The sequence below is a fragment of the Haplochromis burtoni genome, unplaced genomic scaffold (assembly GCF_018398535.1).
Source record: "Haplochromis burtoni strain Fernald_Lab_line unplaced genomic scaffold, NCSU_Asbu1 Contig_284, whole genome shotgun sequence".
Lineage (NCBI taxonomy): Eukaryota > Metazoa > Chordata > Actinopteri > Cichliformes > Cichlidae > Haplochromis > Haplochromis burtoni.
Genome location: NW_024582645.1, coordinates 656,667 through 680,283, shown reverse-complemented (window position 1 = coordinate 680,283; position 23,617 = coordinate 656,667). Strand labels below are relative to the sequence as shown.

The following is a 23,617-nucleotide window of genomic DNA, read 5'->3' as shown; positions in this document are numbered from 1 at the left end:
CACCTCAGAAAAGACCTTTATTGAGTATCCTTTCACTGCAATGCCTGACAATAAAATTCATTTTTTGTAGAGTGCAAAAATACCTTTAAGAGTCACACTTAAGGGCAGTTCCAAGTAAATACAATCATGTCTTCATGGATATTCCCTCAAGGAGGAGGACGGCTAGCTTGCAGATCTGACCAATCAGAACACAGTATTGTGACTACTATGATTAGAACATTGAAGGCCACAGACTGGACAGGATTCATCTTCCCACAATTATTTTTGAAAACACGCACGCACGCACACACCTGTACAAACACACACAGCATATAAACAGGCTACAAACAGTAATTAAAATACATTGCTGACTTCCAGGCCAAATGTAATGCAGACAATATAAAATAAGTTAAAATGGACGAGTTTCGTGTCAAGCGAGAATGCACACCGTTAATCGTCAGCAGTAAACGGTGCTCACAACAGTTACATCGATGATGGCAGCGAGAGGACGAAACACTTCAGCATCGCTCGACGACGTTCCAGCTTCTATTGGCACATAAGTGTCCACGCAGGTAGAGGGAGGGGCCTGTTGCTCCTCCCCGACTCTCCACGAGGCAGAGAGGTGCTCATCGACAGCCCAGAAACAGGCTACTGGCTGTGCTTTTTGAAAAAGATGGAGGGGATGCAAACAGACAGGGTGATAAGGCAGAGAGAAAGAGCAGAGCTCTTCGCAGATCTAGCAAATCTAGAAGACGTAGATTTTGTCTCTCTGGACGGTGTCGAGGTCGTCGTCCATGGTCAGGAGGACCTGAGGGGGAGCAGAGGTAATGTTGGATATTAAGGTTTTAACGCCTCATTCTAGACCAACTGCATATCCTGCATGTTTAAACAAACTTAAACATGACTCATAATACCAAGAAGGATCCAAACATGGCGATGGAGGACAGGAAATGCCAAATGTCGTGGTCGTCAAAGAATGATAGCAGGATGCAGTCCCTGTTGTGCTCACGAGACTCAGCTGGAGTTTTCTGTGCCAGAGGAGAGAAACAAGTAATCCAAGTGTCTTTTCACATGAGCCCAAATCTCATAGGTTTGTGTGTGTTTGTGTGTGGCTAACCTGCCAGGTGCTGAGACCCTGGAAGAAGAAATACAGCGCAAAGCCCCACACAACCGCCGTGAAGAGAATACACACCAGCGCCAGACACTTGATTCTCTCACCGCTCCGCAGCTGAGCACAAACAGAAAACTATGAGCTCCAAAGGTCCCAAACATGTCTGCTACTTTCTCCTGGTGCTTCTCACATGCGCAGAGTTACTAAACACACAAACCTTCATGATGATATAAAAGGCAAAGTAGAGCAACAGGTTACAGATGGCGATGGCCAACAGGTACGAGGCAAAGTCGTTGGGTCTCTGTATGAGGCCGTAGGCAGCCCTGCAGAGAGATAGCGAGATACACATCACCTGCCTCCTCCGCACTCTGCTGATTTAAATGAGCTGGAAACACCGTTTGTTTTACTCACAGAGACCAGTTGACTATGTTCCCCATCACAAGCAGAACCATGCGGTCCTGAAAGACATACACCGGCGGAAAAATGATTAAAAAGCAGGTCATCAGGACTCACCGATTTTATTGCTCTCTGCAACTACCGGTCGTTAAGATAAGATAATAATTGAGTTACCAGGTAAAAGCAGAAGGACCTGCTACCTTATGCAATACACTGATACTGGATTTTCTGGCCGTTACTCACAATGTACATCGGCCCGCTGCACTGCCTGATGCAGTCTGTGTAGATGACGTAAACTATCCTACGCATGATCCCAGCGTCTGATACGTGAACACACAGAGAGGAAGGAGAGAGAACAACAAGGATTATAAGCTGCTTTATTTTATTAGAATATCCCGATAAGTGGATTTAAATGTTAGTTACTCTGATTTGCTAGCTTATGTGAGACACACGCTCACACGACAGCCTTAATATAATCCTGGACTACTTTAGTTGCAGTCAGTTATTAGTCTAAAGTGACTCATTTTAAGCCAGTAAAGCCCACTGGACTGAGTTTGCTTTCTTTCTGTGATCTTACTGAGCCTCCATCGACCCATATAGTAGAGCTGTGTGCTGAGCAGCAGCGTGGCCAGAATGTGGATCACAGAGAAAACAATCCAGAAGGCTGTGTTGTCTCTCCCAAATACCTGAGAAAAATAAAAAAAAGCACAGCACAATGATTATAAAGAAATCCGTGTTTTTAGACCATAAAGCATAACTCAGGTTTTGTATTGCGTGTGTGTGCGCTTACCACTCCCAGCACAGAAAAGAAGATGACAGCAGCGAGGCAGGCGTAAGCGGTGTAAGCGCTCGCATTGATGTCCGGGTGTCTCTTCTGATAGAGCTTCAGCATACACAGTCCAGCAATCATGTACATGAAGGAGGTGTCTGCAGGGAGGAGAACAACTCAAATGTACCGCATGCAACTTGAACTTTTTTCAGCCCAGGACTCAAAGTAAACAGACAGAGAGACAAAAAATAATGCATTCACAAATTTTACAGCCAGCAGAAACTCAAGAAACTGGCTGAAGCAGTAAAAATGTAACCGCACAAAGAACTGATGCAGACTAAAGCCAGGAAACCTCATCTTCCTTTGGAGTGACAGCTGCTTAAAGCCAAAACTCTCTTCAGACTACTGATCCTGACAAAGGTAAAAACAACTGTAACCATGTCGAGTCTGAGTAAGGACACAATCGTTCTTACCAAACTGGAAGTTGGTGTAGTTGGGACAGACGTGGTAGCAGGCACTGAGCAAACCCTCCATCATCAGAGCAGTTCCCATGGCATAGAAGAGGCCAAAGTGCTTTGGGATACCGCACTCCTGAAGGAGGAAGAGACAACCTGATAACTAAACTACCGCTGTCAATCATCATCATCATCTAAATCTTTAAAAACACATCTTCATGACAAATGACTACACGTTTGTCAGTGTGCGTGTGCCTCACCAGCGCGTTGACGTCATGCCGCTCCAGAGCACGATTTTGAGCGAGGTCTCTCTTGAGGACGATGAGGAGAAAGAGGAGCCCCAGCATCACGTAACCAAGGTTACTGAGGATGTTGTTGAAAGCGCTGTGTGGAATTAGTTAATCGTTACTTTACGCGGGTTAGCTGATGACGTTGGACATGTTAACACACTGTGCTCGACTGCAAACCTTAGAGCTCCGAGCGGGTGGGCACACAGGAAGTTGTAGTAGCAGATGTCCTGGTTTCCTGTAACATTGACAACCTGTGGAGAACAGAGATGCACACGTCATATTAGCGAGCTGACGGCTTATCGGAATCTTTTTTTAAAAAAAAGTGTCGCCATGCTTTATAAAATCATTGTTACCGTTTGATAGGTGATGACCAGCTGGACGACTGGCAGGGCGTAAAACACAGCAATCGTAGCAATGTTCCTGAAGAGGGTACAATTATTACTTTCAGCCACTCACAACCATCAGATCTGCAGCACTTCATTAATAATCAGTAATTTTTTTAATGTTTCATATAATGTCAAACTATGGCTTGGTTAATTCACTGTGAATTGATTTGGCTTAGACATAAAAGAATATCATGTTTCTTATCATGGGTGCAACAAGAGAACTCACCAGAAGTAGATTTGGTACTTCTTGCTGAGGATCCTCTTGTCTTTGCGGGCCAAGTCAGCCACGTACAGAAATTTCTGTAAGAGGAAGAAGAGGACTTTATTACTTTGATTACTTTATTAAAGTCTGGATGAAGAAAGCATTAACCTCGCCTAATTAATGTTCAAACTCTTTACTGCTGACAAGTTTTTTTAAATTTGTGACTCTGGTTTAGAGGTTTAATATAACGAAGGAACACATTATTAAATGGTCTCTGTGCACTTGTTTCATTTGAGCTCAGTATGAGAATATCTGCTGCCCTGCTCTTCGTTTTACACTGTGTGTGCGCGTGTGTGTGAGCTCAGAGCTGGCTTTTATGGAAGGGAATGCTGCTTGATGGCTTTGCTAAACCAGAAAGATCATGAGAAAATTTTGTCATTGGTCAGTGAGAAAAATACTTATGAGCCCCTGTAACCCAGGAAGTGGTTAAAGGAAGACGGTGATAGATTGTCTGAAGCAGTTAGAACTAGACAATGCTACTGACCGGACCTCATACCACATGCTATACCCAGGAGAAGCTACACCAAGTCTGTATGGTTTACTGAAGACACATAAACAGGAGGTAGCTCTAAGACCAATTGTCTGTATGATCAACTCGGTCACCTATAACATCTCAAAGTTTCTGGCTTCGACCCTCAACCCGCTGGTAGGCAGCTCTGAACACCACATCCAGAACAGCTTGGATTTTGTTGAGAAGGTGAGAGATGTCATTATGGAGGCAGATGAAACAAAGGTCTTGTACGATGTTACATCTGTCTTTACTGAAGCAGTGAAGGTCGTTTGTAAGAGATTACAGGATGGTTCACTACCAAGTCACTGGTTCAAGTACGTGGGTGACATCTGGGTGAAAATCAAATCTCAGTATTCAAGGTTTGACTCTCATCATCCACTGGAGCATAAATTCTGTGTCATCAGGACGCTACAACACAGCGCAAACTCCATCCCCACAGACAGCAGCCAGGGAAGCAAAAGAACATCATACCAAGAAGGCCCTGAGTAAATGTGGTTATCCCAACTGGACATTTGTCAAAGCTGGGAAGGCACCTAAAGAAAGCTCCAGCCGATCCAGGAGAGGAAAACAACTGCTGCTTAAGCGAAAACCCTTAATGATCCGTACGTGTCAAGAGTATTGGAACAGTTGAGACGCATTTACTATAAACATTGCACCTCTGTAGCTTTCAAACCCCAAAACACACTGCGCTAAAAGTTGGTCCACACCAAGGATCGGGTCTCTCGGGACAAACGGAGTAATGTAGCATACGCTGTTAAGTGCCAGGAGGATTGCCGTGATTTATACATCGGGGGGGGGAACCAAACAACCTCTGGCGAAGCAGATGGCACAACACAGGAGAGCTACCTCCTGGACTCTGCAGTCTATTCACACCTACAGGCCAGTGGACACTCTTTCAATGATGAGGACACATCCTGGACAGGGAGGAAGGCTGGTTTTGAGCGCGGAGTCAAAGAGGCCATTTACGTGAAAAAGGAAAGACCATCTCTGAATCGAGGAGGGGGCCTAAGGGTACATCTTTCACCATCTTACAATGCTGTGATTGCAGCCATTCCCCAACTCCCTGTGAATGGGACTCATGGCAACTGATCAACAGCCACTGATCATAAACCACTGATCAGTGGCTGTTGATTTGTGAATGACAAATTGCATATTAATGATCAAGAAACTGACCTCACAGCACATTGTTCATTCAGTGGGGCTGGTTTCAGTCATTGTGCATAGGTAGTGTTTATGCACAGGTTGGGGAAACCGAAGAAGTCACCTGGATGAGTGACAATACATTTCTCCCCCTGAAAACGCCAGATGATCCAGATGAACAAAACCAAGTTTTTAGGATGCTGCTCGAGTTTTAAAGACCCGGCTGGGGTTTAAACTCTCAGAGATGTAGCGAAACTTGGCAAATATTTGGCACAAATGGAAATGGTAATGTTTGTTATCAAAGAAAAAAAAAAGTTATGCCTCCAGTTTCCAGTTTGGCTCACCATCTCCACAGATGAATCCAGCAATCTGTTAGTGACCAAACAGATCAGATGGATGTTTTTGTTCTAGCACCCCGAGGTACTAGAGGTGAGGACTACTTTGCACATTCACAGATCTTTTCATTCTAAATAAGCCAGATGTGCAGAAAGCCACATCTGTGCCATTCTGAGGCAGGAAAAATAATTTTCACGTACCTTTGTGCGAACAATGTTCTTGTCGGAGTGTATGTCATCCAGTGTGTCATAGTCATCCTCCTCAATGGAGCTCAAAGACTCCTGCCTGCTCCGTGCGACACTTTCCAGCGATCGCTCTGATTGGAGGAGGGAAGAGCAAAAGAGAGTCATTCTGTCTAGTGGAGGCACAACGTGAGCAGGCAGACCGACGACTGGATTTAAGGGAATTGCAGGCTGATGCAAAAAGGTGATCCAACACATCGCACCTTTCAAAAATGATCTTCAATTTTCAAAATGATTAAATAGATGACCAGAATGATTTTTTTTTTTGGTCAGATGATCTTTGCGCTGATGAGATCACCGTCGCTGTTCATTTGAGTGCCATCAGTGGAGAGAAGTGGCCACTTTCCCGGCCTCTTAACTCCACTGATATTTGATTGACATGGTGGCTGATTGGTTTGGGGTGCTGATTCGGCTAGTTATATGGTAGCGTGTCACCGATGCGGATGGCTATGTAGTGAAGGTGATTGAGGATTGGTCGACGTTTGAAAGGCTCCTGTCCTAATGAACAAAGACACACAGAAAACCAGTGAGGGCGTGGAGCTGCTAAGAATCCATGTGCAAGCCGCTCTGCAGAGTGGGCCAAAAAAACAAGAAAGAGGGAAAAAAGGACGTGTGAGTCTCTGTTTGCTCATACCCATGTATCCATAGTTGTTGTCAGTTGAAGTGGCGCTGTCGGTAATGGCCTCTGAACTCATTGTGCTGCCGTTGTCGGCTGAGGAGGAGATGACTCTTCGTTCATTGGCAATCAAACAATGACATCACAAAGACTAAATGTTTTTTGTTTTTTTAAATACTCACCAAATGAGCCATATTCATTTGGTGAGGCTGGAGTTTTTCCTGTAAAGACACAAACTTTCAAAAATCCAAGAAAGGATACACGCTCCCAAATGCTCACATGCACAAACAAGCGGCACTACGATCAACGTTTAGTTAGTATCCTAACACTGCACAATGATCACTGTGTTAGTCAGGAAAACAGGGAGGTGAGGCGGACGTAAACACGTGAAGGAATCCAGTGAAAAAATGCAATTCCTTAAATTCTTTTCTGGCTGGGGGCAAAAAAAGTTATTAATCTCCAAAAGTGTGAAAGCTGAGAAATGAGATGCAGTGAAGAGGATTATTTCAAAACTAGTGGTTTAAAATCAAACAGTGGCAGCAACTACTGCAGTGGATAGATACAGATACACACTGGGAGGCAGCCAGCAGCCAAAAAAAGCACATCAGCAGCGAAAATATACGTGTTTCTTTAGCTCAAAACCATAAAGCTGTGAGGACTACAAAAGGATAACACTGTTACAAACACAGGCAAAAGAAGCTAACAAAGACCCATGTGAGTGCATATCTGTGTCTCTTTCTCTTCTTTGTAGGGTAAAGTATGGAAGCTACTGCATGCAGAGCATCTGCAGACAAGCAACACAGACTGAGAGAGGGCAGCGAGTGCACAAGGGGAGTAACTGTGTCTGTATACCGTCGCTGTTCTTCCCGAGCAGAGAGGCTGAATGGCAGGGGGGAGAGAAAGATACACGTTCAGTACACGCTTAAACATTCAGCTCTGAGATAAAAGAGTGGCAAACAGCTGTGGGACTGCATGATCAGTCCAGTTTAGGATCGCATTTACTCTGGTATTTAATTAACAGAACAGAACAAGCTTGCTGGTTTGTGGTCAGTGCACACTGCTCCTAATGGGCCGGTCCATCAGAGCTAGTTGCTGGGTTACCTGTCTCAGCAGGCGACATGTCGGCAGGATTCAGAAACACATTTCTCCTCTTGTTCAGTCTGCAGAAACAGAGAGGGGGAAAAATGCAAATGAACACAATTTGTATTCAGTGCAGTGTCATTCCTGCAGTGCAGATCTACTCTGACAATATGACGTCCGACCTCGTGGGTTGAAACGTGGGCTGGAGAGGGACTAATTGATGTACAGGAGGTTGGAAATTAGTTGTTGTTTTTCCAACCAAAGTGCAAAAAATTCTGTCATTTTCAGGCAGCTACAAGTTGCCGTCTGCCTGCGTCTTTTTGTTGCGGTGCAGATTTGCAAAGACGGTTGTTTTGTTGCCACCCTGGCTTTTCTATTCTGTGTTTCGGGTGAAGACTTTGGTTAAAAGTTGCATCTTCCTCACAGGGTTTTGCAGATGTGTACAACATAATTCCTGATTCCCTGCTCTGCTTTCACTTCAGTGAAATTCAACAGCCAAAAAAAATTAATGCATGACAGCTAACGGTTAAGCCATTTCTGACGTTTACTGTTCAGCTCTTTTCAATTAATCAGCTATTCCTTCTGCCCACCTGCAGCTTTTTAAAAAACTCCTGCATATGCTGTTGAGTTTTGAGGTCCGTTTGGAAGGGCACACCCTAAAGCACGTACTTTCTTCTACTCCGAAAACAAGCCAGAAAAAAAGGGAGACACAATAAAAACAGAAAAAAAGATGCAGGCCTGATATTTCCTACAGGTGTGAAATCAGTTTTTTTATATATGCATATGCTTTACTTTTTCTGGGTTTTGAGTATAACGTAATCTAGCTTCATGCAATAGTGGAAGACAAAGATGCAGAGATGGCTTTTCTAAGTGAAGAACATTCCAACACGACCGCCACAACTGGAAACTCTTTTGTACAAGTAGCAGATAAACAAAGCAAATGATGACTTTGCTGCAGAGGCAATTTCAAAACCTTACCGTGCACGCTCTAGACAGACACAGAGCAAGGTCAGGAGGTAGAATGAGAAGAAGATCCCCAAACAGAACAGCATTCCCATCACGTACACCTCCACTGCACGGGAGGACATATTAACTGTAAGCTAATTTGCATAGTATGACACAACATTCTGTATCTGCTGCCAAAAAAAAAAAACACAAATCTAAAACACAAGCAGAGAAATCTCTGCTTCTTTTAGCACATGCTAACCCTCAGCGTTTCACATATGTAGCCATGTGACTTACAGTTGATTGCGGGTGAGACCATCACATCGAGGGCCTTGCTGCGATTGCCGGCGTCAATCAGCTGATCGGGTCTCAGAGGGTAGAAGCGCAGCGGGCCGCCGCATGCCTCGTCCTCAGTTTTTACCACCACCACCACGTAGAAACTGTTGCTGGGGAAATCTTTCCTCTAGATAAAGGCAGAAACACCTACATTCAAATCTACACCAGGATTTATCGCAACCGGTTCCAATAAGCTCTGAATTTCTGCGGGACACTACCTGCACGGTGATGGCACCTTTTTTTGTCATAGTCTGGTACATCCCAATGAAGGCCACGTTGTTGTCAAGGTCGTAAATGGGGCACTGAATGGAGACAGTGAGAGAGGGAGAAAAAAAACTGAATTAGATGTGAAAAAAGAAAGATTCAGATGGATTGTTTCAGAAGTAAATAAGAAAACATTTTTGAACAGCAAGAAATCAGCTGTGGTATCCACTGTGATGCCCTCATGTGGTCCCAGAGTGCTACTGCACGCTGACCACTGAGGCTGAGGGAGGGGCCTCTTGAGGGCTGCTGCAGCACAGCTGAATGTGTGCTCTGGATAACTGTACCTGGATGTCCTGGATGGACATGACAGAACAGGGGAAAGTCATGTCCGAGTTGACCTTGACGATCACAGTATCCACCCCGTCTTGGAAGACATACTTGAAATACTGAGAGAAAAGGAGAGGGAAAGAAGAGGACAACAGTCAGCGAGGCAGTTTTCAGAAAGATCGACTTGAGGATGGCGTTTTAATTGCTGACAGCACAATAAACCATTAAACCAATACGTCACCCCATGGTCCATTTGCACAATTTAATAAGTGATATGTTACTGAGAGCCTCCCACTCCAGGTTCTCAAAAGGTTTTATCCAGTTCAGTTGTAGCCCTCGACTGCAGAGCACCTCACGCATACAAATGAGCTGACCTGATAGCTTACAAGCACAGACTGGGAGAACAAAGCAAAGCTGATGCAGAAAGCAGACTGTCTTAAAAGAGGTCAGAGACTGACAACGTCTTCATCAAGTGTCAAAAGAAAGTCATGGAATCATTTGCCACAAGCTGATCTCCGTTTTCAAATAACATACAGTCGTGTGAAAAGTAAGGTTTTCACAGGATTGGCAGTTTTGAGCATAACTCAGTGCACCCATACTGCTGCTATGGGAATGAAGAGTGTAAGGAGGAGCCAGCTGCTGATAATCAAACACACTTGATTGATCGGTCATCAGCAAGTGTGAGCACCTCTGTAAAAGCAGAAGTTTTGGCAATTTGCTGCTCCGGAGCATTCATAGGTAAGTTAACAATATGTCACCATCTCTCAGGAGTGGAAATGCCAACAAATTCACCCCAAGGTCAGACCGTGCAAAGCTTAAAGAAACTGCAAAAAACCCAACAGCGACATCTCAGACGCTACAAGCCGCAGTTAAATGTTAAAGTTCATAACAGGACAATTAGAAAAAACTCAAACTGGAACAATGTCCTTTGAACAGACGAGACTAAAGTGTAGATGCTTATCCATAACGCACAGCACCAAGCTTATCAGAACAAACATCTCAGACCAACCCTGAAGCACGGTGGTGGAGGGGTGATGGGTTGGGTTTGTTTTGCAACCACAGGACCTGGGCTCCATGCAGTCATTGAGTTGACCACAAACCCCTCTGTTTACAAAAGTATTCGTGATTCAAATGTCAGGATACCAGCGTGAGAGCTAAAGCTTGGTCCAAACTGGGTCACGCAATAGGACAACAACCCCAATCATAGCAGCAAATCTAGAACAGAATAAACAGCTAAAAAAAAAAAAGAAAAGAAACAAGGTGTTGCAATGTCCAGACCTCAACCTGACTGAAAATGTGAAGGAACCTGGAGAGAGCTCTGCATAGATCAGCAACAAACTCACTCCATGACAATACTGATAAAGTCACACAGAAAAGAATTACTTCAAGTTATTGCTGCCAAAAGCCAACTGTAAGCTACTGAATGACAAGTTTTACTTCATTCTTTTTCATAGGACTGTATAGATCAGGTGTAGGCAACCTTTCTGATGACGAGTGCCATTTAAAATTTCCTCAGAGGTCAGTGTGCCATATGATTGCATTAGCAATAAATGTAATAACGCTCTATATTAACAGTTACACAATATATAGAACCACTTTATAGAATTATATTTGTTCGCAGATGTTGGCAGCTATCAGCGAATAGTTATCAGCTATTTTAAAACAAAACAAAAAAAAGACTTTTTATCCATAACAGCAAATGAACTGTACAACAGAAAATGCAAATGCTATTTATGGTCTCCTCACAACAATGATAAGAAAAATAAACTAAGCCATTATGGCATGTCTGTTAATACAGAGACAAACATGTTGATGTGATCTCTGGTCTCCCACTCAGAGACACAGGTCTCCGAGTGTCCAGCATTCAGACGGCTGCCTGAGGACACTCATGTGAGAGAAAATCTGCTCACACAGATATGTAGAGCCAAATACTGTCAATAAGGCCTCTGCAATGTTCTAAAGTCAGTTAAACTTGTCAGGTAGTGATGTCCAGCAGGTGAATATGCAAGCTGCATGAACACGCACAGCTGTGGATTCCAGCTGCTTCGATGTTATATGTATGATTTCTATACATTTTACATCAGATAAAAACTTTGGTTGTAAGCTTCAGATAATTATTTATTAAAAGCGAGACATTTTAAATGAGAATAAGAAAGTATTTCTTTGTGCCCCCCTTTCCCTGTTAATGCCCTACCTGGCCCCCTGGCAAAACTTTGCTAGACCCGCCCCTGCACAGTTACCAGCTGTCAGCTACCTAAAAAAGGATCCTGGTGTTATTTGTCTCTCAGAAACAGTTCATAACTTCCCTTCAACTCATTCATGTCACCTAAAAGGTAAACCTGTTTCTCCATCACCTGTTCAGCTCTGATGATTCAGTAAGGACATCTCCTGGTTTCATCTTCATGTTTCCCTCTCACCAGATAACCAAACATCATGACCAGCAGCTTTATAGCTGTGGCTCCAGCAAACATCAGCTGATACTAGAAATTAATATTAAATAAATTCTAACAACAGCTGATCAAGCTTAAACGTGCTGCTGTTGTTTAGCGCGACATCCGCTGGTTTCCTCTTTCTGGCGCAAAGTGGGCGATAAACAAGAGAGAAAAGCCGATCAGCTGATCAGTTTCATGATTGAAGTAGAAACAGGAGAGGGAGGGGGAGAGAATGAGAGGAGAAGAGGCAGCTGTGCAGCAAACACAGAATAACTCCAGCTTTGTGTCTTTTTCATTGTAGCTGAAGTCCGGGACAAACTGTTCCTTTTCACCTCAATACGAAACGTGTAATATTTTCTCTGAATACGAGACGATTCAGTTTTTTACGGGACGGTTGGCAACTCTACTAACTAACCTTATGAATAAAATAAAGTTCACTATCAGTAACATCATAGCACCACCCAGCTGTATAGAAACTCCGTCATGCTAGCTAGCACGCAGTACGAGTTATTGTAACTGACTGTAAAAAGTCAGCACAACGAAAATAAACTCCACCTAAACTTGGTTTATATCTGACCCAGACAGACTGCAGGTCATAACTTCTTACCTGAAGTTCAGTTCACCTGACACTCGGACCGGCGGCCGCCTCGGGTCTCTGCTCCTCCTGCCTCCCCTTTCTCTCATCCACCTGCTGGCCTCCACCACTTGCTAATGTTACTGAATCTGAGGAAGCACCGCCACAGCCACCACCAAACAACTGAGTTATTTTTACACACCGACCAGCATCTGGCCAATCCACCACCTCTCATTGTTTATACCGTTACAAAGAGAAAAAAAAAAAGCAAATGCCCAGTATGCCCGATGGCCAGTCCAGCTATGGTCGTGCCATCAGTTAACCCAGTTGGCACGCGTGCCTAGGGTTGCCGACCCCTGGTATAGATGATTATAGATCCATACAGCCACAGACAAGGAAAAGAGGGCGAAACAAAGAGGCAAGCAACTACAACAAAATATGTTCATTTTTTTGCTTATTTGGTTGGTTTTCAGAGCTAAATCTCAGTAAAGGAAAGTTTTAATATTAATTGAGTCTGGAACCTTTAGAGAAACTGTGAGGTTTATTTGCAGTGGTTATTTTCTTCCTTTGCAGCCAACATGATGCAGGAAGCCTAAGCTGTATGCCAGAGGTAAACTACAGGCTCAGCAACATAGTTTGCTTTTTAGAAACACATGCACATACAAAATGAAAGCATTATTTAGCTTTAACATAAGTGTGTATTTGGGTTAAATAAACAACCCATGCTCCCAGTAACTGTCACATTAAGGCTTGTGAAACAGGTTGTTCTGTTTGCTGCAGTATAGACTACTCCAGTCAGACTGCATTATTATGCCTGACTAAATGGCATAATATCTGAACATCTTTGTTGTTGACTGTCTGAAGACGTTACGTGGCTCAAACTGGAAATGAGAAGGTTATGTTCTTAAAAGGTGTCCATTAACTACACATGGATGTGAGGTAAAACTGAGTTTAAAGCCCTGCAATCCACACAAATCTACACACCCCGCACATCCAAAACAAAAACCTAACACGATCCAATGAAAGTGTCATCAAAGGCCAAAAAGAAAGCAAAACTTTGTTTAAATGATTGGATGTGCAGAAAACAGAGCTTACTGAAGAAAAAGATTTTTTTAATGTAATATAACTACACAAAATCAGAAATTCCCTGCATTCATAACATCCTCTTTCACATGTATACTTTCAGCTGGCTTCCTGCACATTTCTTGTCATGAGTCCCTCCCCCACCCACAAACTCCCCCATCGGTGGTGCACATTTCTTTGACTCAACACAGTTATGTAAAGAAGGAGCCTACTGTCACACAGAGCTATGGTACCAGGCAGGTTACCTGAGGTTGGGATGGTGATGCGGTGAAGCTGAATTTCTTGTTTGTTCTGTAATCAAGTTAAACAAAACGTGTCATTCAAATAACACAGGCTGATGTACAGTGCAATGAGATGGGAATTCAGGCAGGTACCACGTACTGTGTTTGATTTATTACATAACAGATAACACTCACTGCAGGGTGAAACTTTCAACACGGCTCACTCTGAGCTGGTAGTTTGTACCCTGACTGGACAGGGTAGACACGTCCACAAAGAAGTACTGGGTCTCCGAGGCGGCCCGGGTTGGAGGTTGGCACAGTGTCCTGCCCACATCGTAGTAAGGGTACTTCCTCTGATAGCTGATGAAAAAGGAACAAAGAAAAAAAAAAGAAAAAAAGGAGGGGACAACAAAGATCAAGTTTCCCATAACCTCTCATACATTCATTCCTTCCTTCTTGTATATTCTCTAATATTATAAGAATGAAGCAAATCAGGTGGGTTTTTTTGTTTGACAGTTACACAATCTGACAAGTTGAAACATGAACGTAATTTTTCCTTTAAAAGTGGTTGAATGCAAACCTCACAATGACATTAGCTCCCCATCTCTGCACTGGTGGTTCACAAAGGAGGAAGTGAGAGTCCAAAGTTCATTAGTGAGCTGCTAAAAACGTGGCCTGACCATGAGACCAACAAAGCAATGACTGACAGCGGGGTGATTCTGGTGTTGCAAAACCTTCCAGTGCAAGACAGGAACACATCACGAATGGACTGTTGGCCAATGGCAAATAAACTCCAGAACTAGGAACCTTTTATCACGTTGCACACAATGAAGTAAGGTTACAGGAGCCGTTTGACTTTAAGACAATCCCAAGCACATTACAGGCAGTGGTTTTTGCTGTTTCCTCCGTACAAAACTTGTCAAATGACCGTCACACTTCTGAAAAGAATTACTGATTGCAGACTGAACTGCCTCGTCACCTTTCTCCACTACATCTGCTTTTACAGCTAAACCCCGTGACCTGTAGTTATATTCGTTTACTGTCCAAGTAGCCCGACACTCCTTAAAAAGAACCTTGGAACACATGTTCAAATAAAATGTGCCTACGTAGCGTTTAGGAAGAGGACATCCTTATTAGCATTTGCTTACATTTAATCCATCTGTAATCACAAACAATAATGTATGTTCACAAACCTGATAAAGCTACCAGCACCAAAACAACAACAGGTTTTTAGGGTGAATGTTGATGTTTAGGGACTAAAAAAAAATAATTAAATGTTGATATACTGGCTGTTATTGTTTATTTTTAATACTACTTTATGTTAACTTTGTTCTATTGAAAACAGAAAAACTTAGGAAGATACCTCACACTATAATAATCAAAGTTGAGGAGACAGCTTGACCTCACACCATTATCTTCACAGCTGTGATGCTACATGTGGAAAGTGCAGCCTGAGCCTGAGATGACACCGTTCTTAAATTACGCCCAAGTACCTTTTTTCAGGACATCCTGAAATATGGTTATATCTGTGATAGGTCACTACATTAGTGAGGCCCAAGAAAAGCAATGCTGCGATGAGAAGCCGGGAAACATCTTGTATAATTATGTCATATTTAACTACACGCCCTAATGTAAGAAGTCCCAAATGATGTGCCGAGCCCTACTAATGCACCTCTAGGCAAGCCCAAATTTGAAATGTGATATTTTCTTTGGCAGCCCCACATCACTGCTGCAGTGTAAAAATGGCACAAAGAATTGTAACTGAATATATTCGAGCTCTAAGGGCTCTCATTTTCCAAACAGGGGCATTTTCTGAAAACCTCTGTCAAGTCTGCTCACATAGCTGATGGATGGTTGGCAGTTTGGAGCTTTACATAACAAAAGCCCTGAATGTCTGCAAAGAGGATAAGACATGCTGTGTACTTAAAGAAAGGAAAGTGAAAAAAAAAAGAACTGTTAGTTGCATCTATCATGAAAGCTCCTGGGGTTACGGCTTCAACTGGACTAGGGCTGTCAACATGAACCTGCTGGGAAATGTTTGCCAATGAAAACCTGGTGCCACAAGCTAAATACACTCATTTTATCTCATCTGGGGAAAAACACTGATTTAAGAAGATTTGGATGAAGGTTTTGGATAAGGTGAAGTAACTAAAGTAGACATTATTAAGAAAAAAGAAAATGGAACGTTTGCTGGGTCCAGAAAAAACACAGAAAAGCTGGCATGTCATACCACACATATTCTGTTTTGTATCTCATCTTTCCTCTATGTCACTTGCACATAAATGAATAGGACTTAAAAATTGCCATGGGCACAGTAAGTTTAACTACTGCTGGCTTTACTGTAGACTAGACAATTGACTCCACACCTCACTAAGCATAATGCATACTGGTGTTTCAATTTCAATTTCAACTCTGTAACACATAGATCTTTTAAAATGCTTTGACGCTAACTTAGAGGATTTAAGATAACAGTGAGTGGCCATCTCTGGTTACATACAAAGAAGGGAAGCTTAATATACAATTAGACAAAAACGTGAAGTTAAAGGAGTTAAGGGATGGACCAAATTACAGACCACATCAGTTTTTATTTTAAATTACTTGATTTTTGTAAGAAAAAAACATTAACATATATACATCACATACATGTGATGTATATATGTTATGTATGTAAACGGTGGGGGGTACTCACAGGCCTCTGAGAATGAGGGGGACTTGAAAAGACAGGACGCCTTGCTTCTGTCGCACTACAAACAAGATTGGGCTCTCCGACTTGTTGGATAACACGTCCACAGACACACGCACTCCCTCAGTCTGAAAGTCAAGAGAGGGAAAAGGAGAAAGGACTGATAATAATCTTTAAGTGGTGAAAAAACGAACCGACAAGTCTGAGGAGGCGAACTCACCTTATTCCGAGAGATGGTGTGATTAAACGCGTAAATGGTCTGGTTTTCACTCGTAACCGTGTCATTATAGTTGGCATCAAACTCCGCATTTTTCTGGACGATTTTGATCTCCCCCACCTCAATGCCGCAAGCTAACCGAATCGCACATAACCAGAGCAGGGCAGCCAATCCTGGTCGGATCCAACGGGGAGCAGGTCCACAGCTGTTTTTATGTCGTGATTTCCAGGAGCTTCTTAACACCATTTTGCCTGACACCGTCTTCCTACAACTGGGAAACGATATCTTAAGTTACTCTAGGGTGGAGAGACAACGCTATAAAAAAACTCCACCCCATTCAGCAACAATAACAAGGACAGCAGGCAGGCTAGCTCAACTATGCCCCTTCAGACAATAACAGCAGGTGCTAAATGAAAGCTAGTGACACAGTGAAGTGTTTACATTTGCTATAAACTTGCGCGTCGTCCTGTCGGCATCCGTAACGAAGTAGACGCTGTCAGTCATGCGCCCAGTGCCAAGTTTCAACACAACAAAACCAGCGACACTCAATTCTTCTATATGAAACCCTGAAATCTGACAGCTCGCTGACTCGCCGTGTTAGCATTAGCACCGCTGGTTAGGCAGCTTCATGGTTTTCATGTCGGACTTCGGTTCTGTCGTCAAAAACAAAAGCCTTCCTGTAAAACTGCGAACGGCTGTCACTATCGGGTTTTGTAGGACCGCTGCATTGTGCAAGAAATTTTGGTCCAGCGGGGGGAAGAGATTCAGTGTGAAAATCTGTGCCGTTAGCGCCCACCCTCCCTGCACGCTTAGACAGTAAACAAACCGACGCACGACGTAATGACGACACTTCCTGGACTCTCAGCAGTCAAATATCTGGGTCTGCATGTTTGCTGTATGTGGGGTTGGCCTTATGTGTGAGTTTCCTATATAGTGACTTGAAACCAGGCATAACGACAACAACAACGATAATAATAATAATACAAAACTGGTAAAGTTTTAACCAGGTCAGTTTGAAAGAAGCTGGAATACATCAGGAAAATACTAAATCACGAGGTATGAACTACACTCCCTTATTTTTTCATGTAATATGTTTTTATTACAGCTAATCTTGATGAAGAGGACATTTCAAGGTATTTCAGTGGTTAGTGTCCCAAGGACTTGGATCTATTTTATGTATATACCAAAGCAAAAATGTGTTACCATGTATGCATATGTTGGATCATAGGATCCTCACGCAAACCAAGCTGTTGGATTCAAATTTTACTCCTTTCCTTGACTTCCATTGTCTTCTGCAGCCAGCAGTCTGTCTAAATAACAGAATGCACACCAAAAAAAACTGTTGTGTGTAGGCGAAGATGAATAGAACCAGCACATATAAAACTTTTAGTCACACATTATTTTGCTGATAAATTACATTATTGTTGATCAATCAATATATAAGGAATTAGAATCACCATGAACTGCTAGATATACACGTCAACAAATGAATAATTATAATACATTATTATCCAAAAACAACAACAGTACTAATAAAAGTAAGAATACCATCATGTTACATGATCATTCTGAAACATGTCATTGCACATTAGGACATTTACGTTTGGAGCTATAAATATAGTTGAAAATGCGGCCTGTGCACTGTTAAGCTACTTAAGTAGCTTTTAGTTATAGTTTAAGTAAAACTACAAAATACTGTACCCCAGGCACTTATACAACTCATGGTCATTGGTGCACTGGAGGATAGGAGAAGAAGTGGGGTAGACAGGTCGCCAGTCTATCACAGGGCTGACACAAAAAAGCAATCATTCACACCTCATTTACGCCTACGGTCAATTTAAAATCAACACTTGGGGAGGAGGGGAGGAAGCTGGGCATTGTGACTGCACACAGAAATGCCCCAGCCAGTCAGCGGCTGTGAACTCAGGATAGTGCTAACAACTGCACCACCACACCACCCACATATTCATTAATTCACTCCTCAAGAAACCAGCAAGTGCTCTTTTTGTTACCCAGAGCACTCCCTGGCGCCTTTAACATGCGCCACTTCCTACATTAAAATACAAGTCAGTTGCACATTACAAAACTTTCCTTTAGAAATGAATTACACACGATCATTTAGAAATGCACATGACGAAACTTATTTACAATGAGTTATCTAATTCCAAACAACAAGTCTGCTTTCTCTCTGCGGTCTGGGAGCCACAGGGCGCCTTCCTGTTTTGGACCAGCCTGGATGCAGGAACTCTTTTCCACCATGAAGGGGTGCTGTCTACAGTCTGGTGAGAGAGCCTATGGACCAGAGAATAAAATTAACTGCATCGAGCTTTGAAATGTTTCCTTTCGTTTTACTTAGATTATCCTTATGTTAAATTAGCTCTATGAGTGGATTCAGGTAATGCATCTTTCTATAAATGGTGTGAGTGACCCCGCTTATTTATCTTTTTATTCTTTCGCATACATACATTTAGTTTTGCATAATTATTATTATGTCACTGTGCAGGTATCACTGCACGCTTGTGGTGGGGACACAGTGATTATGTTTTCGTATGAGTGCAGGCCAGTCACCACGGAAGTACAGCTAATCGCTGATTTAATGATTCTGTGTTCATTAAGAGATCTTATCAAAGCCTCCTCAGAAGGTCAGGGCCATTTATCAGCATTATAAAGACACCTACATCTCTTGGGGAAGTTAAAGGTTTGCTTGTTTTTTTTGTTTTTTAAGTACACGTTTTTAGTAATTTATCGAAGACAAAAACAAAAAACCCAGCCAAAATAGCTAATACAGTGCCTGTGGACGACCGCCATAATGGCTGTAATTTTTCTATTTGGGATCTCTTCATGGCATTCAGCTGTTAGAAACTGTAGTCATATTTTTGTGAAACATACTCATATCAGATGTATATTTGTATTGCAGTGGAATAACAAAGCGACCGTTGTTCTCGTCCGCCATTGTAAGGGTAAAGCGGCGTACACCTTTAAACACTTTAAAAACCGTCTGCTCATACAGAACGCAGCACTTTGCAAGGAATCACTGAATCATGGGAACCGGAGTGATAATGCGCACTTCTTTGTCACCAGGGCAACCACAATACGTTTCTCTGGATGAAGTCATTTGTTACGCCGCTCGTTACTATGGTTACAACCTAGAGAGGGCGCTGCGGAAGAGCTTTCTACGTAAAATGACGCAGGGCGGGGGCGTGCCCGCGCTGCGCGCTGCGCACGGCTGCTTGTTGTTCCCGCAGAGAGGCGAGAAGATGGCGGCCGTGTCAAGCGGAGGTGCTGCTGGGTCCGCAGCGGCCGGGATTACGCACTCTGCCCGACCGACCCACGCAGGCATGGGCTCCCAGAACCGAGCCCAGCCATCCTCCGGGATCAGCCACTCCGGTCGTACCAGCACAGCCACTGGGTGCATCACAAATCCTGGCCACACTTCGGTCCCCAGGCCACCCCCAGCCCGAGTGGGCCACTACGAAATCGAGCGGACCATCGGGAAGGGAAATTTCGCGGTTGTTAAACTGGCCACACACATCATTACTAAAGCAAAGGTAAGACAATTGATGTACGAGTATCAGAGGTGAACAATTATAAGTTGTCATTGATTTATTCTGAGCCTTTTCGGCTGCTTTAGTAGAATGACGGTGGGGCCTTCAGGCTCGGGAGACAGCAGCGGCCAGCCCGCTATGGTGACACCGCTGCTCGGTGTAGCGGAGGTCCGCTCGACACGGGACACCACCGTTAGCTACTGGATCCAGATTTATTTATCACAACGTAAATAATAGCTCGCATCTATCCACTTGTAGTGCTTTTTCTGAAAGCTTAAAAGGCCCGAGGTTAATGTGTAGCAAAGCGCAAAGGACAGAGAGAAGGGTATCGACGAAGATAAAAAAGACGAGAGTCGATTTTCTAGTAGCTAGCTTAGCTTGATGGCTAATTACCCGGTTAGTACAACTTAGATACCTCTGAGAAAGATGCCAGTCCGTCAAGGATGAAAGAAAAGTTTGGGCAATTGTTTTTGTTAAGTTAACCGTGAACTTCCAAACTTGATAGGTTTGTGTTTGGCCCAAGATTTAATATCCCTCTTAGGAATTCCCCAATAAAGTACCATCGAAACTTTGTCACACTATATTATAGGAAAGCTAAAGACTGTGGGCTTTAAAATAAACTTAACTGTTTAAAGAATTGGGTGAACAAGCTACTTAACATGTACCGTTTCGCGTAAAGATACGTTCGTACACCTTAACCAGTTTGTTGGAACATTTTCAGCTGTACATATCAGATTTTGTAGTACTAGATATCAGGTTTAATAGCTAGATGACAGCGCGTTGAGTCCTCGTGGATAGGAAAATATTGACATTGGCCAAAAAAATGAAAGTGTTTTCAGAATGGTCACCATACAGTTTTAAGTGGAACATAAACGCGTTTGCATGGTGTGGGCGACAGTTTGAAATATACTGAACGATTGGCATAGTTAATGGCAGATGCTACTGTCAGAAAATTAATGAAACACAAAATCATCCTTCATGAGTAGATGCCTTTCAGCCTTACACTGAAGTTGGCCGCAACTCAGTGCTTTAAAAAAATCTTATTGTTTGCGACACGTTTGGGGGCATTACAAAGAAAAGGCAGCACTCACAAATTCTGAGTATTGTTTTGAAGTTTTGCTGACCTATCGCGTGCGGTGCCTGAGTTTTTGTAAGGCTTTATTTGTCTTTGAGCAGTCTGTTGCCACTGGGTTATCAGCTGTGTTGGTAATGTAACCTTAAAAAGTGCCAAACAAATCAGAAGGCCTTTGCTGGCATATTTGACAACAGATGCGTCATTGAGGTCTCTTCTAATACTAACTGTGATTTGCAGCAGATTAGTATAGGAGCGTTAAAAATCCTTCCTTAGGCTATCGGGAGTATTGGGATCAGTAGTGATCGATGTGCAGGTGAACACTCAGGGCTTCGATTACTGAAAGCGGTGCCTGCAATATATGATGAAGAGCCTTTTATTGAGATGATATAAATAGAGGTATGTCAAAGCTGCCAAGTGTGTAGCTTTACCTTGGTGTTTTTGTTGACATACACACAGACGAGTAGACACGGGGCATTTGGATGCTTTGCGTCACATAGAGACTGAACCCTCCATTTAGTTTCATGACAAAATACACAAGGGTCGGTGAGCCGTGGAGATGTTTTTAATCCTGGGGATGCTGCTCGAAAGACTACCTGTGTGTGTGTGTTTGACTATGATATGTAGAGGCCAGAATTTATGGGAGATGTTGTTAGTTTCCTCCAATAACAATACAATGTCTATTGTTTTCACTTGTATTGATGTGTGTCTGTCTGAGCCTGAGAGATGACAATCACTGAGAGAATGAAATAAGCCCTGTTTTCTGTCTGTTGATGGTTGGTCGCAGTAACCTCATAATTTCCACCAACAATCGCAGGGGTTTCAGCGTCCCCACTTGGCTTACGGATATCAGAAGAGTAGCAGCGTGCTTTAACGTGCCCGTAGTTATCATGAATATGGATATGGTAATCAGCCATCAGATGAAATGCGCACGGGTAGCTTTGTTTCATGGCCCAGGTTCTATAACGATCTGAAGAGAAATGCTGACTAGTCATAAACAGCCTAACAACTCCCCCCGTTCTCAGATGGAGCTGCGTGATATCCTGCAGTGCAGTCACACAGAAGAGGACCTGGATATTTATACTCTGTGGCTCACAAGCACAGAAAGGGATGGTCCCTTTTCGAAGCCTCATTTCCCCCTCTGATGTTTTATAAAATCTGAGCAATTTGATGGGCAATTAGTTCAGAGTTTAATTTCCCAATAGCACTTCAACTTGGGTTTTTGCCGTGCACATTTGTGGAAATCTGGGGCTTTTGGCTTACATGCTTAGTAAAACGGAGGCAGTCACACAGCACAGACCTTGAGAAGCAAACAATTGGTGTGGTGCACCTTGATGTCGTAATAGTGAAAGTTCATTTCACCCAGACAAGATCAGTTTGTGAGGTGGAAGTCAAAACAAGAGAGTTGTTACACTCACGCAGTTTGTGTCACATGTTGCTGCTAGCATTGTGGATAAATGTTGGCTTTACTGCTCAGGGTATCCACAAACATCCTTGCTAACCGTGGCTCATTAATAAAACCTATTAGTCCTCTCTGATACTGTGACACTGTAAACTACCCATTGTAGACTAAATCTGTTACTCATAGTTCTGTGAATTTTGGGGACTAGGTAAACTGTGACCCATCATTGAGTTTTGCTTTTATTTTTAAATTCTTTTCAACTATAGCAACAATAAGAGCCATTTGATTTGCCCTTATTTACAAAAATATCCAATGTGCCTTCATCTAATAGAAATAATAATAATGAATATGTAAACATTTAAACTAGCAAGCAGGATATACTCATGTAGTTAGGTATAATAGGCATTAACTAATGCCTAATTAAAGTGTATTAAGATGTAACTAATTAAAACAATTCTTTGGTCAGTCATTTTATAAAATATAATTAACACTGTACTTGTTTGATTGCTTGGCCTTGAACATTGCTCCTCAAACTTTTCTCAAGCAACGCATGACTCGATAATCGAATAATGTAAAAGCTAATTCATCAATTATTTGAAAGCTTTTACCTCAAATAAATATGAGAAATTTTATTTGAAATGCTACATCTGTTCATTTAATCTTGGTCACTGTTTTCCCATGGACATTTCGGAGAGTGTCGGGCGAATTAAGTTTTAGTGTTTTCGGACTTTATACCGTCTCATATGTAGCACATAGTAGATTTAGTCCACATTAGATGTGCTCTTGCTACAGCGCTGTTTGGTTTAGGTGAGGTTGGTGCCTGATTGGAGCATACATAGGACAGGACCGGGGACACCCACAGGCTTGCTGTGGATACACCTGGTAGCTACCGATGTGTTCTCACTTAGGTTTGATAAGACACAGGAGCTAGCAAGTAGAGCAGGGCGATTTGGCCAAAAATATTTATCACGATATATATTTGAAAATTTGCGATAACGATATA

At 42.8% G+C, this 23,617-nt stretch overlaps 2 protein-coding genes across 7 annotated transcripts in view; one reads left to right on the top strand and one right to left on the bottom strand.

Moving 5' to 3' along the window:
• Positions 1-3: 3 nt before the first annotated feature.
• sidt2 (SID1 transmembrane family, member 2) lies at positions 4-17,434 on the bottom strand. Of its 3 annotated transcripts, XM_042227841.1 has the most exons (28): positions 17,037-17,434; positions 16,599-16,866; positions 16,385-16,506; positions 13,891-14,055; positions 13,720-13,765; positions 9,403-9,504; positions 9,073-9,156; positions 8,816-8,981; positions 8,552-8,645; positions 7,595-7,653; positions 7,346-7,372; positions 6,676-6,714; positions 6,512-6,589; positions 6,313-6,375; positions 5,836-5,951; positions 3,613-3,686; positions 3,354-3,420; positions 3,178-3,251; positions 2,971-3,094; positions 2,729-2,846; positions 2,277-2,413; positions 2,064-2,172; positions 1,730-1,806; positions 1,502-1,548; positions 1,308-1,413; positions 1,097-1,207; positions 894-1,007; positions 4-787 (listed from the first exon to the last, which is right to left on the bottom strand). In XM_042227841.1, the coding sequence occupies exons 2-28, from the start codon at positions 16,839-16,841 to the stop codon at positions 725-727; spliced, it is 2,625 nt and encodes an 874-aa protein (XP_042083775.1). In that variant the 5' UTR covers positions 16,842-16,866; positions 17,037-17,434; the 3' UTR covers positions 4-724. The 3 variants fall into 3 exon arrangements, with proteins under 3 accessions (XP_042083775.1, XP_005942491.1, XP_005942492.1); XM_005942429.3 differs by lacking the exon at positions 6,313-6,375 and having other exon boundaries at positions 17,037-17,433; XM_005942430.3 differs by lacking the exons at positions 6,313-6,375; positions 7,346-7,372 and having other exon boundaries at positions 17,037-17,433.
• A 2,296-nt stretch (positions 17,435-19,730) lies between these two features.
• Positions 19,731-23,617, top strand: part of sik3 (SIK family kinase 3) — a 39,414-nt gene continuing 35,527 nt past the window's right edge. For 2 of the 4 annotated variants that reach the window (XM_005942433.3, XM_005942435.3), the window contains exon 1: positions 19,733-20,143. In XM_005942433.3, coding sequence (XP_005942495.2) covers positions 19,778-20,143 — 366 coding nt within the window. In that variant the 5' untranslated portion in view covers positions 19,733-19,777. Of the gene's footprint in view, positions 20,144-23,617 lie in introns of all 4 variants that reach the window. The other 2 variants (XM_005942434.3, XM_005942432.3) reach the window with 2 other exon arrangements.